The following is a 12,835-nucleotide window of genomic DNA, read 5'->3' as shown; positions in this document are numbered from 1 at the left end:
TTTCCTGCTGCTAGTGATGGCACAAGGTGAATAGTAATGGTGAGCTAGCTCATAATCTTCCAAACAGAAGGTAGAGAGCAAACAATTTGACAAGATTAGTTATTGTGGACCACAGATAAAGGCTTAATATTTTAGCCAAGGCCTGTGTGAGCCAGGTTTATTTTGAAATATGTCTGCTGTCAGGAGCCCAACTAGCTGTATTTACTTCTAAGTTTAATCATACACAGAATTACTCTTTTGGGCTGAGAAGACGCTGAAAGGGATTTAATAGGAATGATTGTTTTGTGACAGTGCTTTTCAGAGGCAGAATAGTATGCTCTGCCAAATATAAGGCCTGTAAGTTTAATGGAACATACTTTTTGGAGTGACGTTACAAACAGTGTTGGGCAGGCAGGAATTGGCGGCAGTGCCTGGAGTGACTAGATTCAACACTGTGGTCTACCACGGTTTAGAGCTCGCTGATGCTGCTAAATCAGTCTCTAAGACTTGTGTTTTAAGACCAGAAAGGACCATTATTACCAGTCAGTCCAGCCACCTGTCTAACCAAATTTTACTCTGCAATTCCTGCATCAGGCTCAAAGCCACTGCTGAACTCCAGCATGCCATTAAGAAAGACACCCAGTCTCCCATCCAAAAGATGCAGAGGGAACTCTGTTCAGCAGAGAGAGGCAGCCTAGTGCATCTGAACCCCATGTAGCCTTTACCACTATTGTGATTTATGAAGGAATTGTCAAAGATCAGTGCATGACCATTAAATACAACTGGTAATGCTTTTTAGTGAGGAGATCAAAAATCATTATTGTTCAAAAGGCAGACTTTTGAGATTTGAGGAATAATTAGATTCACTGAACCACCCAGAGGTAATAGGGTGATGCCTCTGTAGAGGGGTAGATAGGCCACTCACTGCAAGGTCATACCTTTACATTCCAGGCTTCAATCCAGTGAATATTTAAGCATTTTATTCAGTCAGAACAGCTTCAACATTTGAAACTCAGAACAAGCCACCCCAGCACCCATTGTTAGCACAGTGCTACTCCCTTGAGAGGGAAGCAGCCGGGGTCCAGTTCCATCTTGCAGATAATAAAGCTGAACCAGTTTCCTCCAGCCTATTGAGTCAGTGATCCTACACAAGTGACTGGTTTGTGGATGAGACTAGTATCACAGCAGCCTCTCATCTCTGTGTCATTTGTTTTCTTGACTTTTACAGAAAACACCTGAAAATGAGTACTCCGTTGAGGATGTCGTATTATATATGAAAGAGGAAGACTGAAGGAGAGGAGAGGGAAAGCAAAGGAATTTTTTATTCTTAGATTAAATTAAGGGAATTTCTTTGCGTGGCCACTCACCAGTCATTCACTGAGCTCTGCTGCTAAAACTGCTTGTAATGCTTTTGTCCAATGCATTTTATTTACCTAATATATTTTCACATGTGTGGTTTTTAAAGGGAATTAGTGTTAGCAAAACACATTCCACAAAAAGTCAGGAATCATGCAAGTAAGGCCATCTTCATAGCCTGAGCCTAATCTTATCTACTGGAAAGATAACCAAGGGTTATAGTTTAGGTTCATAAGCCTTTATATAGCATTTCAAAATCCAGGAGGGTTTTGTTTTTATCACTTAATTCCTCCATCTGCAGGTGGAGGCTATTGTTTTCTGCTAGTCTGTATATTGCTTTGCAGATTAGGACATAGGCTACTTGAAGTATGCCCTTTTCTTTCAGTTTGGTATCCATTTTGGCTATTTCTAGGGCATGATGCCCTGGAAGAGCACTCTGTGGCTATTTAACTGTGTCATATTCAGAATTGTGGATAAAGGCTACTGCTTTCCTTTTAGGGTGAGTTCCTTTGGCCAGAGATGGAGCAGTATGGAGGATGTAGTGATCTTTGTGGATTTACGCAGTTGCATAGTTTTTACTGATCCCAGACTACAAGTTTGTCTAGTTTCAAGCTAGACTTCTTCAGCAGAATACATGAAAGGGGAGAGTAAGCCTAAAATGCACTTAAGAGTCAGCAGTTGAGACCCATAGGTAATGGTTTTGCAGCTATATGACCAGCTTCTAGGCTCCCAGAACACAGTAAGGTTTTTAAGTCTGCTTTATGGAAACTGGTTCTAAAAACAAAATTCTTTATTCTCAGAGGAATAAAGAATTCTCAGAACTCTGTAAGACTTTGCTAAAAATCAAAACATTGTCTAACAGTTCAGGAGCTATGTAAGAACATTCCATATAACATCATGCACTCCACACAGGCAGTTTTTCAGATGTGCATAGGTGATAAGAGAACACAGTCTGAAATAACTGGAAGAGGAATTGAGAATGGTGGGGAGTTTGTCCTGGGGAAGATGCACCTAGCAATGTTCTTGTTTAGGGAGTCTTCCTCTAAACATGAGGACCTTCGTAAAACTTAGTAACTTTTTTAAAAGTACATATTCAAACTTGTAATATAACAGCAAGCCCGTCAATAATTTTTTTTTATTTCTGCGTTAAAACACAGATTCATCTGCTTATTTCCAAGTTTGCATCGGGCAAGCATTAACACTGCAATTCAAGATTCTTCAGAATGATGCATCTTGTGCTAACTTAAAAGTAATGATGGGCCAGATGTCTCCTTCCAACTTTGTAGTTGGGGGTTGTTTTTTTATTTTTCCATTTCATGGAAACACTGAGATGACCATCACAGAAGTAAGGAATGTAGATAAAGAATATTTCTAGCTCTCATCTTTTTGCTTTCCATAGATGCAGCTTCCATCTATCCTGAAAAACACAGGGCTTTTTGACCTCAGGTGTGTTCAAGTCAGTATAAATAAAGCTGAAGTGGTACCTATCCATCTGAACACATAGTTAGTTCCTGTATTTTAAATGTCATTTTGCATGCAGACATACAGTAATAGTGCAGAGAATGCTGAAGGGGTATTTGCTAAGAGAATTTGCTTGTTAAGGGACAGATTTTCTAGAACTATTTGAGGACCAAGAAATAGCGACTGTCACTTACTGGAGTTTTCCAAAATCTCTAAGCAAGGAATTGAAATCTGTGAGAATGAAGAGTGAGACCTTAAGAGGCTTTGTTGAGCATTCCCGAAGGTGCCTGTCTGTCCCTGCACATTTGGAGCTCCAGCACTGAAGCAGAGATGCCCACCATATCATTCTTCTCTCTGACCTAAAATACAAACCCAGATGCTTTCTTCTTGAATTACTTGTTTGGTTGCTTCATGAGATCAAATTCAGTGATTGTTCATGCTTACATCTCAGGAGATGATACTGCCATATTGTACATTGAATTTGTATTACTAGGACCGTTCCCTTCACAAGCAAAAAGACATGTAATTTGTTAAATCTGTGTCTTAGGATAGAGTCAAACATAGTCAGCACTGCTTTTAGTTAAGTAAAGTATGGTGAGATTATACTGGCGAATATATCATGTTGCATAAAGTAATAAAAGTTGCTTTCTTCAGATCAGTGTCTTCTGTATTTTGAATAGAACTCTTGAGAACACTAAGACTTTTAGACTAGTTCCCAGCACCTCCCATTTGTCTGTTTGGATATTGAAGTTACCTTTGATCTTGAGGTATAAAACTATTCCTTCAGTTTACCAGAGATTAAAATGCCTAGCCTCTAAAGGGTCTGCCTCAACATCCCACCAGGCTGGGTAGAGCCTTATCAACAAGGAGCACCCCTGGCAGGTAGGACCTCATTAGCACAAATGGCCTTGTTAGCTGCCTTTTATGACTCACAAACTCAAATGTAGCTTAGTGTGAGTCAGGATGGCAGAATTGGGCCACTGGTGAACAGAGTCCTGGATTATCGTTCCAAAAAGGCCCCTGAGGCCCATAAGCAGAGTTATTAACCACTGATACAGCACACAGCATTATTTTGTAGGCTTAAGTGGGATTTCAGAGGCATATTGGGTCTTGTGTCTATGTAGGGGTGAATTTTGCCCTCTGTTATTTTATCTTATAAATAGCTGATACAGTCTCTCTTTTGCGTTGTTGTTTAAATCTCTTTCAAAAGTATAGTTTCTTAATCCCCTGCTGCTTTTTTTCTTTCTTCTAATAAAGAATAAATAAATTTGCAAATCCACACATGGCTGAAACAAAAGGCAAATAATCCTTGCACGGTTTGTATTTGGTGTGGAATACCTCATTTTGATGATTTCAGTCATCATTCATTTGAAAAGCAGAAGCTATGATTGTTAAGCCTCATTATTTTCAATGAAGCCTGACAGTTTCAAGGTTAAACAGAAGACAGCTACTTTCATCCCAGTGGTATTTCTCTTCAAACATGGGCAGCTTTTTGCTAACTTGTTTTGGTCTGGCATGCAGTGTCATTGCTTGGTCACAGAGTGGTGCACATCTAAGCCAAATTGCTGGACAGTGTAAGCCATGACCTCCAACCTATTGTCTCCCCAAAAGAAACCTAAATTATTGAAGTAATTTTTCCTGCACTTGTGTAAGCCACACAGTACTTGTTTTGAACTGAACAATGATTTAAATAAGCCATGATCTCAGATTTTACTATTTTTCTGCTATCTTCCAGAAAACAATTTGCAGCCCAAACCTTTTGTTTGGCCAGACAGTTTGAAATGTTTCTCCTATGCTTTATGTCTCTGCTGCACATTACAGGGGGTGCTAGTGTGAGAGAAACCTACAGTGATAGTTAAAGTAGCTGAGAAAGCTGCAATGCTTCTGAAGATATATGCTGTTAAAAGTGAGGATTGATCTGCCATTGCTATCTGAAATCTCACATGAACTAACTGATTTAACAGGGAAACTTCTCAGTAAGTGAGGCTGAGGAAGGTATGACCTATCAGTAAACACTGATTTAAAAACATCTATTTATCCACTGTGAGAAAACTTTCAGGAGCAAATGACTTGTGAAAGCCCTAACTTTCTACCTGCATAGACTGACTGTACTGAGTTATGACTGGATGCTGCCTCCATAATGACAAAGAAGTTCAGTAGAGGTACATTACAAAATCAGGAAAAATGTGCTAGTTGGTTAAAAAGGGAAAGCAGTACTCAGAAAACTGAAGGGAGAGGAGTAGCCAAGCAGTACTTTTTCACCTGTGCTTTCACTCCTTTACAGTCCCTGTGGAACAGCTTGAACCAGATGAACTTTTCACTTACATTTCCTGGTGTCTGATAATTACATTAGGGTGGTGAATTCTTAATCTCATTTCAGGAATTAAGTCACCTGGTGAGTACAATGAAAGGTGTAGCTTCTTGGTGCTTGGTGGTTCCTGGAAAACAAGCGTTTCAATACGTACCATGTGCGTTAGTCATGACTTGTGGCAATAAATCCAAGACATGTTAACTAGTTTTCCTACACTGAAGTTACTAATGCATCCATGAGATAAAATGAATTTTTCAGGTTTGATAAAGCTGTTATTTTTATTTCCTATCTGCATTCCTCATGTTGTGTAATGTTTTAGGGGAAAAAAGAAAATAAAGACTGTCTTTTCCTATTAAAAAAATGGTCACCTTTGCAACAGTGCGTACAACTATTTGAACCTGCACCTCTTTTTATCCATTATGGAAGTTGTGTATATAATATGCTAGACACAGCTCTTGACTTGTTCTACTACACACAGTGTCTGCTTTTATATTGTTAGTTTATTTGTAGGACAGCTTTCACTGAAGGATTCCATGAAATACAGATAAATTGAAGGAATACCTTGAATGCATGATTATTGGAGTGCTGAAGAGAAATGTGTGCAAATGGAGAGCTCTGCACAAATTTAGCCCTTTCCATTCACCTACATATTTTAACAAAAGGAAAGAATTAATTAAGCCAGTGAGATGCTGGACATGCTTATAATTTCTGCCTTAAAACTGAGAGGATTAGGCAGCTCTCTGTTCTACTTACTTAGATTATTATTTTTTCTGTAGTTGTGTTGACAATCATATTGGCCACCTTCAAAATGCCATCTTCCACATCCTCAGAAAGTTGGCTCGTTGAGTATTTTGAAAAGTTTTTTACATAAAACACGTGGGGGTTTAGGCATAAATTGATAAACTGGACAATAAAAGTATCTGCTGGATAATGGCAAGGTACTTTTTAAGGGAAAACAACAGCTAAGTGTTATATTTAATGAGAGCCATGAACCACTCATATTTTAAAAACTGCAAGAATTGAATGTCCTGCTTCCACCAAAGTGTATAGGTGCCACCGGACTGCTGCGCAGGGTTTTGCATTGGTGCCTTAAAGGGACCTCAGATACTACATATACCACAAAAGAAAAGTGAGTTGATATATATCACTGCCTTCAAATGGGCTGGGTTGTAGGTTGAAAAGTTTTCCGTGAGTTGTCTGCATTTTCCCTTAATGTCTGTCTTTTACAGTAGTGCTTTGTTTCTGAGCATGACCACCACCAGGACAGCTTGGTTCAGTGCAAACACTGTCTCTTTCAGCCAGAACATTCCTAACATTAGCTTCCTTTTTTTTTTCTCTCCTCTCCCTCTCCCCTGCCCCCTCTCAGGTTGGAAAGGCTGGTGGACGTCCTGAGGAAGAAGGTTGGAGCAGGCACCATTAGGACCGTGATCTGATTGAAAGCTCTAGTCTAAGGAAGCATTCACATCTGGTGACCAGGCTGCTTCATTCAGCACTGTGTAAACACTAAAGCCTTAACTTAGCAAACAGTTGTTAGAAGTGGGACACTCCAGCGACATTCCAAGCTGAGATAAAATCAAATCATAAATGTTTAACTACTTTGCTGCTGAGTTCTGTGATTTGTTGAAATGTTTCACTGCAAACAGATACTTGTTTTTAAGCAGATGCATTGTGGCACTGTGTACTGTGGAAAATGATGTAGATGCTTATTTTAAGAGTCTGTCCTCTAGGTGTTACTAGACTATAGTCTGCTGCAAGGCACAGCTTGATCACATTTTCAAATACTGCAGGCTTCAGGTGCAAAATCCTGCAAAACAAGTTTCAAAATCTAAATCTCATGTCATCTGTGGGACTGCAAACAGTCCAGTATTTGAATGTTAAATGTATTAATTCATAAAGTAGGTTCACATTTGAGAACTATCTATGACTAGTGTACTGGAGATTTTTTCCATCTTACTCAGCCCGCTGAATTGCAGATAGTGACTGTGGCTACAACTAATGGAAGGATACATGTATAGCTTTATACAGTAGTTGTATAGCTACTGTTAGTACATGACGTTTTCAGTGTACGTTAGAAAGAAATGTACGGTTAGGTTTCACTAGAGGTACAGCTTCATAAATCCCAACAGGAAAGACTTGTGACGTAAAATATCTTAGACAGTGGAGGAGGTTTCCTGTATTGTTAATAGCCAATCATCTGTCCTTTCCTTTGAGGTAAAATCTCTCAGATATTCAGAAACCACCTTATAGAGTTAAAATTTGCCTTTTTAGTGTAAGTGGGTGGGTTCATCACCTCCTTCCTATAAGACTTTTTGTCTGCTGCTTCTAGACCTCTGATTGCTCTGTAGTGCAGGAGTACCATCCAGGCTGGGTTTGAGGCCAGCTTGCCAACCCTCTGCTCTCTGTACTCCTGAAGTGCCCTAGGACTGAACTCAAAGGTGGAAGGATAGACTCCTACGGCGAGGGGCAAAGTTGTGAAGAGGAAAAATTGGGATACACAGATGTCATATTCCTCTTGCCTACTCTGCTTTGTATTTAATGTTATGCTGTCTTCCCTCTTAGTGTTTGCTTGTACAGGTGTCATGATAGCGCAGTCTAGCTGAAGAAAATTAAATTTTAATTTTAGATAGGGGAAGACATTTCAATGACTCTTTTTCCTTTCAAGCACTTCCATATTAAACCTTCATCGTCTGCAGACCTAAACTCCTCCTAGTTTCATTCAACCAAACCTAAGCACTTGCAGGGAGATAAGTAGCATTCCTACAAGCCAAATTTACCCATGTCACCTCCACAAACTTCTGAAGTGCTCCTTTTTGACCTGTGGTCAATCCTAAGATAGCCAGAGAGTCTGGAGTCTCTCTCCCCTCCACCTATCAAGTGGGAAGAAAGTTTAATGCTTCCATAGCAGAGGACTGTCACTGCTCAGCTCCCAGCCTTTTCACCATCTCCCATGTGCTGCTGTCCAGTACTTGGGCCACTGCTTTTTCTCCTCCTGTCCTCATTGAGCTTTAGTGCACCAAGCAAAAGACATGCTCTCCTGAGCTGTCACTGCTGTTGAACCATTTCTGCTCTAGAGAAGTGGTGAAGAAAGAATAAAGATATAAGGACTACCGTACTGTGCTAGACCAAAGGTCCAACTAGCCTAAAGACTGACTTTGTCAATAAGCAGTAGAAGATGCCTAGGAAAGGATATAAAGTCAGGCTAGCACTAGTGACCTTTCTCCCAGATGGTGTCCCAGCAGTTTTGTTATTTAGGAGATTTCTGAACCGAAAGTGGTGTCTTTGTATTTAGCAGCATTTTTTCATTACCTGTTTTTTAATGCATTTAAACTTTTAGTATCTACTTGTTCCTGTCACAAGGACTTATGCAGTTAATGATGCATTGAGTGAATAATTATTTCCTTTTCTGTGTTATGAACCAGCTTAATTCATTTGTTATCACCTAGTTTTTGTAGTAGAGGAACAGTGAGCAACCATTTGTTAATATTGTTTTCATGTCCCTTGTGATTTTACATATTTGGTATCCTCCTCCCAGCATATCTTTTCCAGAGAGAACCCCTCGTCTCCTGTAAAGGATGTGTGTCATGTTTTTAATTGGCCTTGTCATGCTAATCTATTTCTTTTCCAATTCTGCAGTGTTTTTACTGAGACAACCAGATTTGTGCCTGATATTCAAGATGCAGACAAGTCATGACTTTAACAGTTGTCACAATGATGTTGTCTGTTTTATTCTCTATGCTACTTGTAGTAGTTTGTAGCATTGGATTTCTTTTATGACAAATGGTTTCTTGGAATTAATATTTCTGTAATAATAAAAACAATTCTAGATCTCATGCTCAGTTGTAATATTCAGCTCAGGGTTCATCATAGGGTGTATGAAGACAGAAGTGTTTTCGCATAACTTTGCATTTATGGGTACTGAATGTCATCTGTTGTTTTATCATGCGTTCCCTGGTGACCATGAGCTCCTACTCCATATATTTTCACACCTTATTTTTATTACTCACAGTAACATAGTATCATCAGCATTTCCATGCTGAATATGGTGACATAAAATACCACCATCTCCAAATTAACTCCCTTTTCAAGGTGATTTCTTAGTTGAACAACATGGGCCCTGGGACAAAAGCCCTATAGGACAATAAGGTAACTTTCCTTCACTGTGAAAATATTACACTTATTTTTACCCATTGTTTTAATCTAACTTAGAACTACTTATTTTTCAATTTTAGAGATCTTCCCTCTTACTCCATGGCAGCTTTCATGAGGAAGCTTTTTTGCTACTTTGGAAATACAAGTTTACTAAATCAGGGCTTCTTTTCCATGCATGAATGTGCTAAGCTCCTCCCTCCCCTATGAGTATCAAGAGCTCCTCACCTTCACCGAAGTCTTTCCACCTCTGAGCAAATAATTTTGTGAATGCAGGCTTCATACAGCAAGACTGTTTGACCTCCAGCCTCTTGTGCCCACTGGCTTTGTTTGGAAAAGTAGGATTGGATAGGCAAAACCCATCTAGCAGACTTGATGTCAGATACATCTGATTGTGGGTAATACATGATTCTATAAAATTAGGCAGTAATTTTGCCTCATAATTTTCCTTTTTATACATTGCGCCTAAGGTGAAAAAAATGTTTCCTAACTCTGTCTTGTACAAAGTAGCCTGAAATTCAGTGGGCTTTTAGTTAGAGGGTTTTGTCATCCTGTAGGTAAATTACTTTGGATCATAATTAAATTAGGTGTCAATTTTAAAATTCAGCAGGAATTGTTTGTCTTCTTTGAAAAGGACCTTGGGAAATTTACTGTGCTGAGAGGCAAAGATTCAAAAACGGTTGTGTTATCACTCTTTCTTGCTAACAACCTGGTGTGTGGTCTTTGGCAAATCCCTTAGTGACAGTCATAAAAGGTATGCAGCCCCTAAAGAGGTGCCTAGGCTCCTCGAGGGAGTTTGCAAAAGCATCTGTGTGGCCAATGTCAAAACACTTTTGCTTCTTCACCAGCTGAAGTGAACACAAGTCTGGTAATGCAGGCCCAGACTTTAGTGCCCTCAGGTGAATTTCTGGCACTGTTGAACCCAATCTGAGTTCTGTCTTTCAGTGTAACAACAGCAGGAATTCTGGTCTGGCGAGTAGAAATAAGTGGTAATGATAACACAGGTTAATTGGCTTTTATTATATAGTTTATAAATTATGAACTGATTGATGTCTGCATAGTGCTCTGAAAGTGAAAAGAAGCCTACCCCTATACAGCAGACAAATGCAATTGTCACTTCTGTCCTAATTTATGAGAGAAAGATGAGATTGCATTGGATTATATACTAGGAGTAGCAGTTCATTTGCCTCCTGATGGAATAACAGTTCATGATGAAAGGTGGCTCACCGTAGGCAATGCTTATGGTGATGGTAGCAATTACTGGTCAGATTAGTGTTCCTGCTGTCTTGAAGAGCACTGAGATACTCAGAAACATCTTTTCCCTGTGAGATTTTGTGTGTTTCTCTTGATGATCCTGCAGCACGTTATGCATTGGAAGCCATTTCTGGTATATGCCAGGGTAAAATATGTAAATAGCATCATGTTGGCTCAGGATAAGAATGTTATTAATGCTTTTCAGCACTGTAATTATATTCATAGTAAGCCTTCCCTAAGCCCTCACTAATTAACAATATTGTGACAAATCAACTTTAACAGAAAAGAACTGTGGACCTTTAGTCTTTTAGTACTGCTTTTCATTCAGCCTACAGCCCAAAATTGGTGGCATGGTTTTCTGTACTGGTGTAGGGAAAACTGCTGGTATCTGAAAAGTTCAGAGCCAGCTCAGTCTTGTTAGTGGAATCCTGTAGATGAAGTTGGTTTGATTCCTCTTTAAATATATTCACAAGAACGTAAGAATTCATTATTTAATTGTTAATGTAGGGGAATATTAGAACTGCTTATATTAGAACTTATAAATAAACCATCATATTGAAATACTTTACTAATGTCAATATGTTGTCATAGGTTCATTTATTTATTCCAAATAACAGGGCATTTTACAAGATACCTTAATTTTCAAATTGAATGGCTTTATAAATATTCTTATCAGGTGATCAAGAGTTGTAACATCTTTAATCCATGTACACAAATGAACTTCTTATCTAAATGTCAGGATTTCTCTGTGCCTCTATTTTCTTCGTTTAGACAGTTAGGAAGACAGGTTTGTTGCGGTTTTTTGGTTTTGAGGTCTTTTTTTTTCTTTCTTTTTAATTTGTACTCCAGAATATTTTTCTCCCATGCAAAAATAAACTATAAGGCACATGAAATCACTGACTGGCAGTTTCTCTGATACTGTGCTTGCTGTGATTGCAGCGTTACATGTACTAACTTATTGCTGTACCATTTCACATCAGTTCTGCAGAAGTGGACTTTTCTCTGTTTCTTCTTCTCATGTATTGGTAAATAAAATGTATTCAGAAGTCAAAAAAAACAAAGCAGTGTTCTCATATTAGGTTGATTATAAGTCAGCTGTTGAGCTTCAGTGGTCTAAACATTTCATTCTTCAGTTTTGTTGGGAGCACACGTGTTCTGGGAGGCTTTTAAACAAATACTTGAAATGGTTGAAAGATTTACATTGCTAGTGCCTAGCTAAATATGTAGTCTTTAGAAAAGACATGGTTTATCTTGGCACCATTTGAAAAACTCAGATATTTTAAACATTTGTTAAGTTCAAGCTTGCACATTTGAACTAAAAGTTTGCATTCCAAAATTGCATCTCGAGTTACCTGACCCTCTCTCTTTTGTATTTTTTAATCCCTTTATTAAAATAATCTGTAAAAGAAGTTGGGTTTGGAGTGTGGGTTTTTATTGTTAATTGTAAAAGATTGTCATTAATTTAATCAATTTTGAGGTAACATTTACTTGGTAACTCTATTCAACTAAGCATCTGAAATGCAAAGCCAGAAGTGTTTTCAGAATTTAGGACTTCCCTAAATTCTGGTAGCCAAGACTTGGTTGTAAAATCAATCAAATACAGAAAGATTGGCCAAATCCTGCAGTACTTGACTCTTAATCGTACTATGTACTGTGATGAGTAAGTACTAACCCTGATGGCTAGTGCAGAGCCAGGCAATAAAGAAAACAGGTTGAAAATATGTATGAGCTGTTAAAATAGAATAGCTCTAGGTAAAGGAAAAGCTGTCTTTGACCTTTAGTTGGTTTTCTTTTCCTTCCCTTGGCGGAAGGGAGTGGCAGGGGCAACCTTTAATCTAACTCAAAAAAATAAAAACAAAAACAAACAAAACCAAACAAAATGGAAAAAAAAAAAGAAGAAAAAAAGAAAAACTTCTTATAAGTTTTACCTTTCGAGTTGCAGGTTACTGAAGTTGCAAGTGCTGAAACTTGAAAAGCTGAGAATGTATAAATTGAAACCAGCATATTTCGTTTAAAACCTGCAAGAACCCCTGTTAAAATTCTATACCTGATAGAAGTGGTTACAACTGCTTCCCAGTGGCCCTGTCAAAGCAAGGTTATGACAACCCTTGCAGAATACACTACATGCATTTGCACTGTATTTCACATAAAAATGAAAAAGATAATGGTTTTAAAAAAATTCAAAGTATCAAAACCGTAGTATATTTGTTCATGAGCTAAAGTATTAGCAAAACTCATTTCAGAACAAAATATAAAAAAGAAAAAAAATCAAAATATTAAGATTCAAAAATGAAAAACTACTTTGGTACTACTATAATTCACTGTCTG

General features: G+C 38.3%; 1 protein-coding gene across 4 annotated transcripts in view; it reads left to right on the top strand.

Moving 5' to 3' along the window:
* MIPOL1 (mirror-image polydactyly 1) overlaps positions 1-6,707 on the top strand; it is a 189,888-nt gene extending 183,181 nt beyond the window's left edge. For all 4 annotated transcript variants that reach the window (XM_057428561.1, XM_057428564.1, XM_057428560.1 and 1 more), the window contains one exon: positions 6,474-6,707. In XM_057428561.1, coding sequence (XP_057284544.1) covers positions 6,474-6,540 — 67 coding nt within the window. In that variant the 3' untranslated portion in view covers positions 6,541-6,707. The remainder of the gene's footprint in view (positions 1-6,473) is intronic.
* Positions 6,708-12,835: the final 6,128 nt, after the last annotated feature.

The sequence above is a fragment of the Pezoporus wallicus genome, unplaced genomic scaffold (assembly GCF_028554395.1).
Source record: "Pezoporus wallicus isolate ANWC-B61680 ecotype Strahan unplaced genomic scaffold, APGP_CSIRO_Pwel_v1 contig_3486, whole genome shotgun sequence".
NCBI classification, from domain to species: domain Eukaryota; kingdom Metazoa; phylum Chordata; class Aves; order Psittaciformes; family Psittacidae; genus Pezoporus; species Pezoporus wallicus.
The sequence above is the reverse complement of the archived record's forward strand: the minus strand, read 5'-3'. Positions and strand labels throughout refer to the sequence as shown.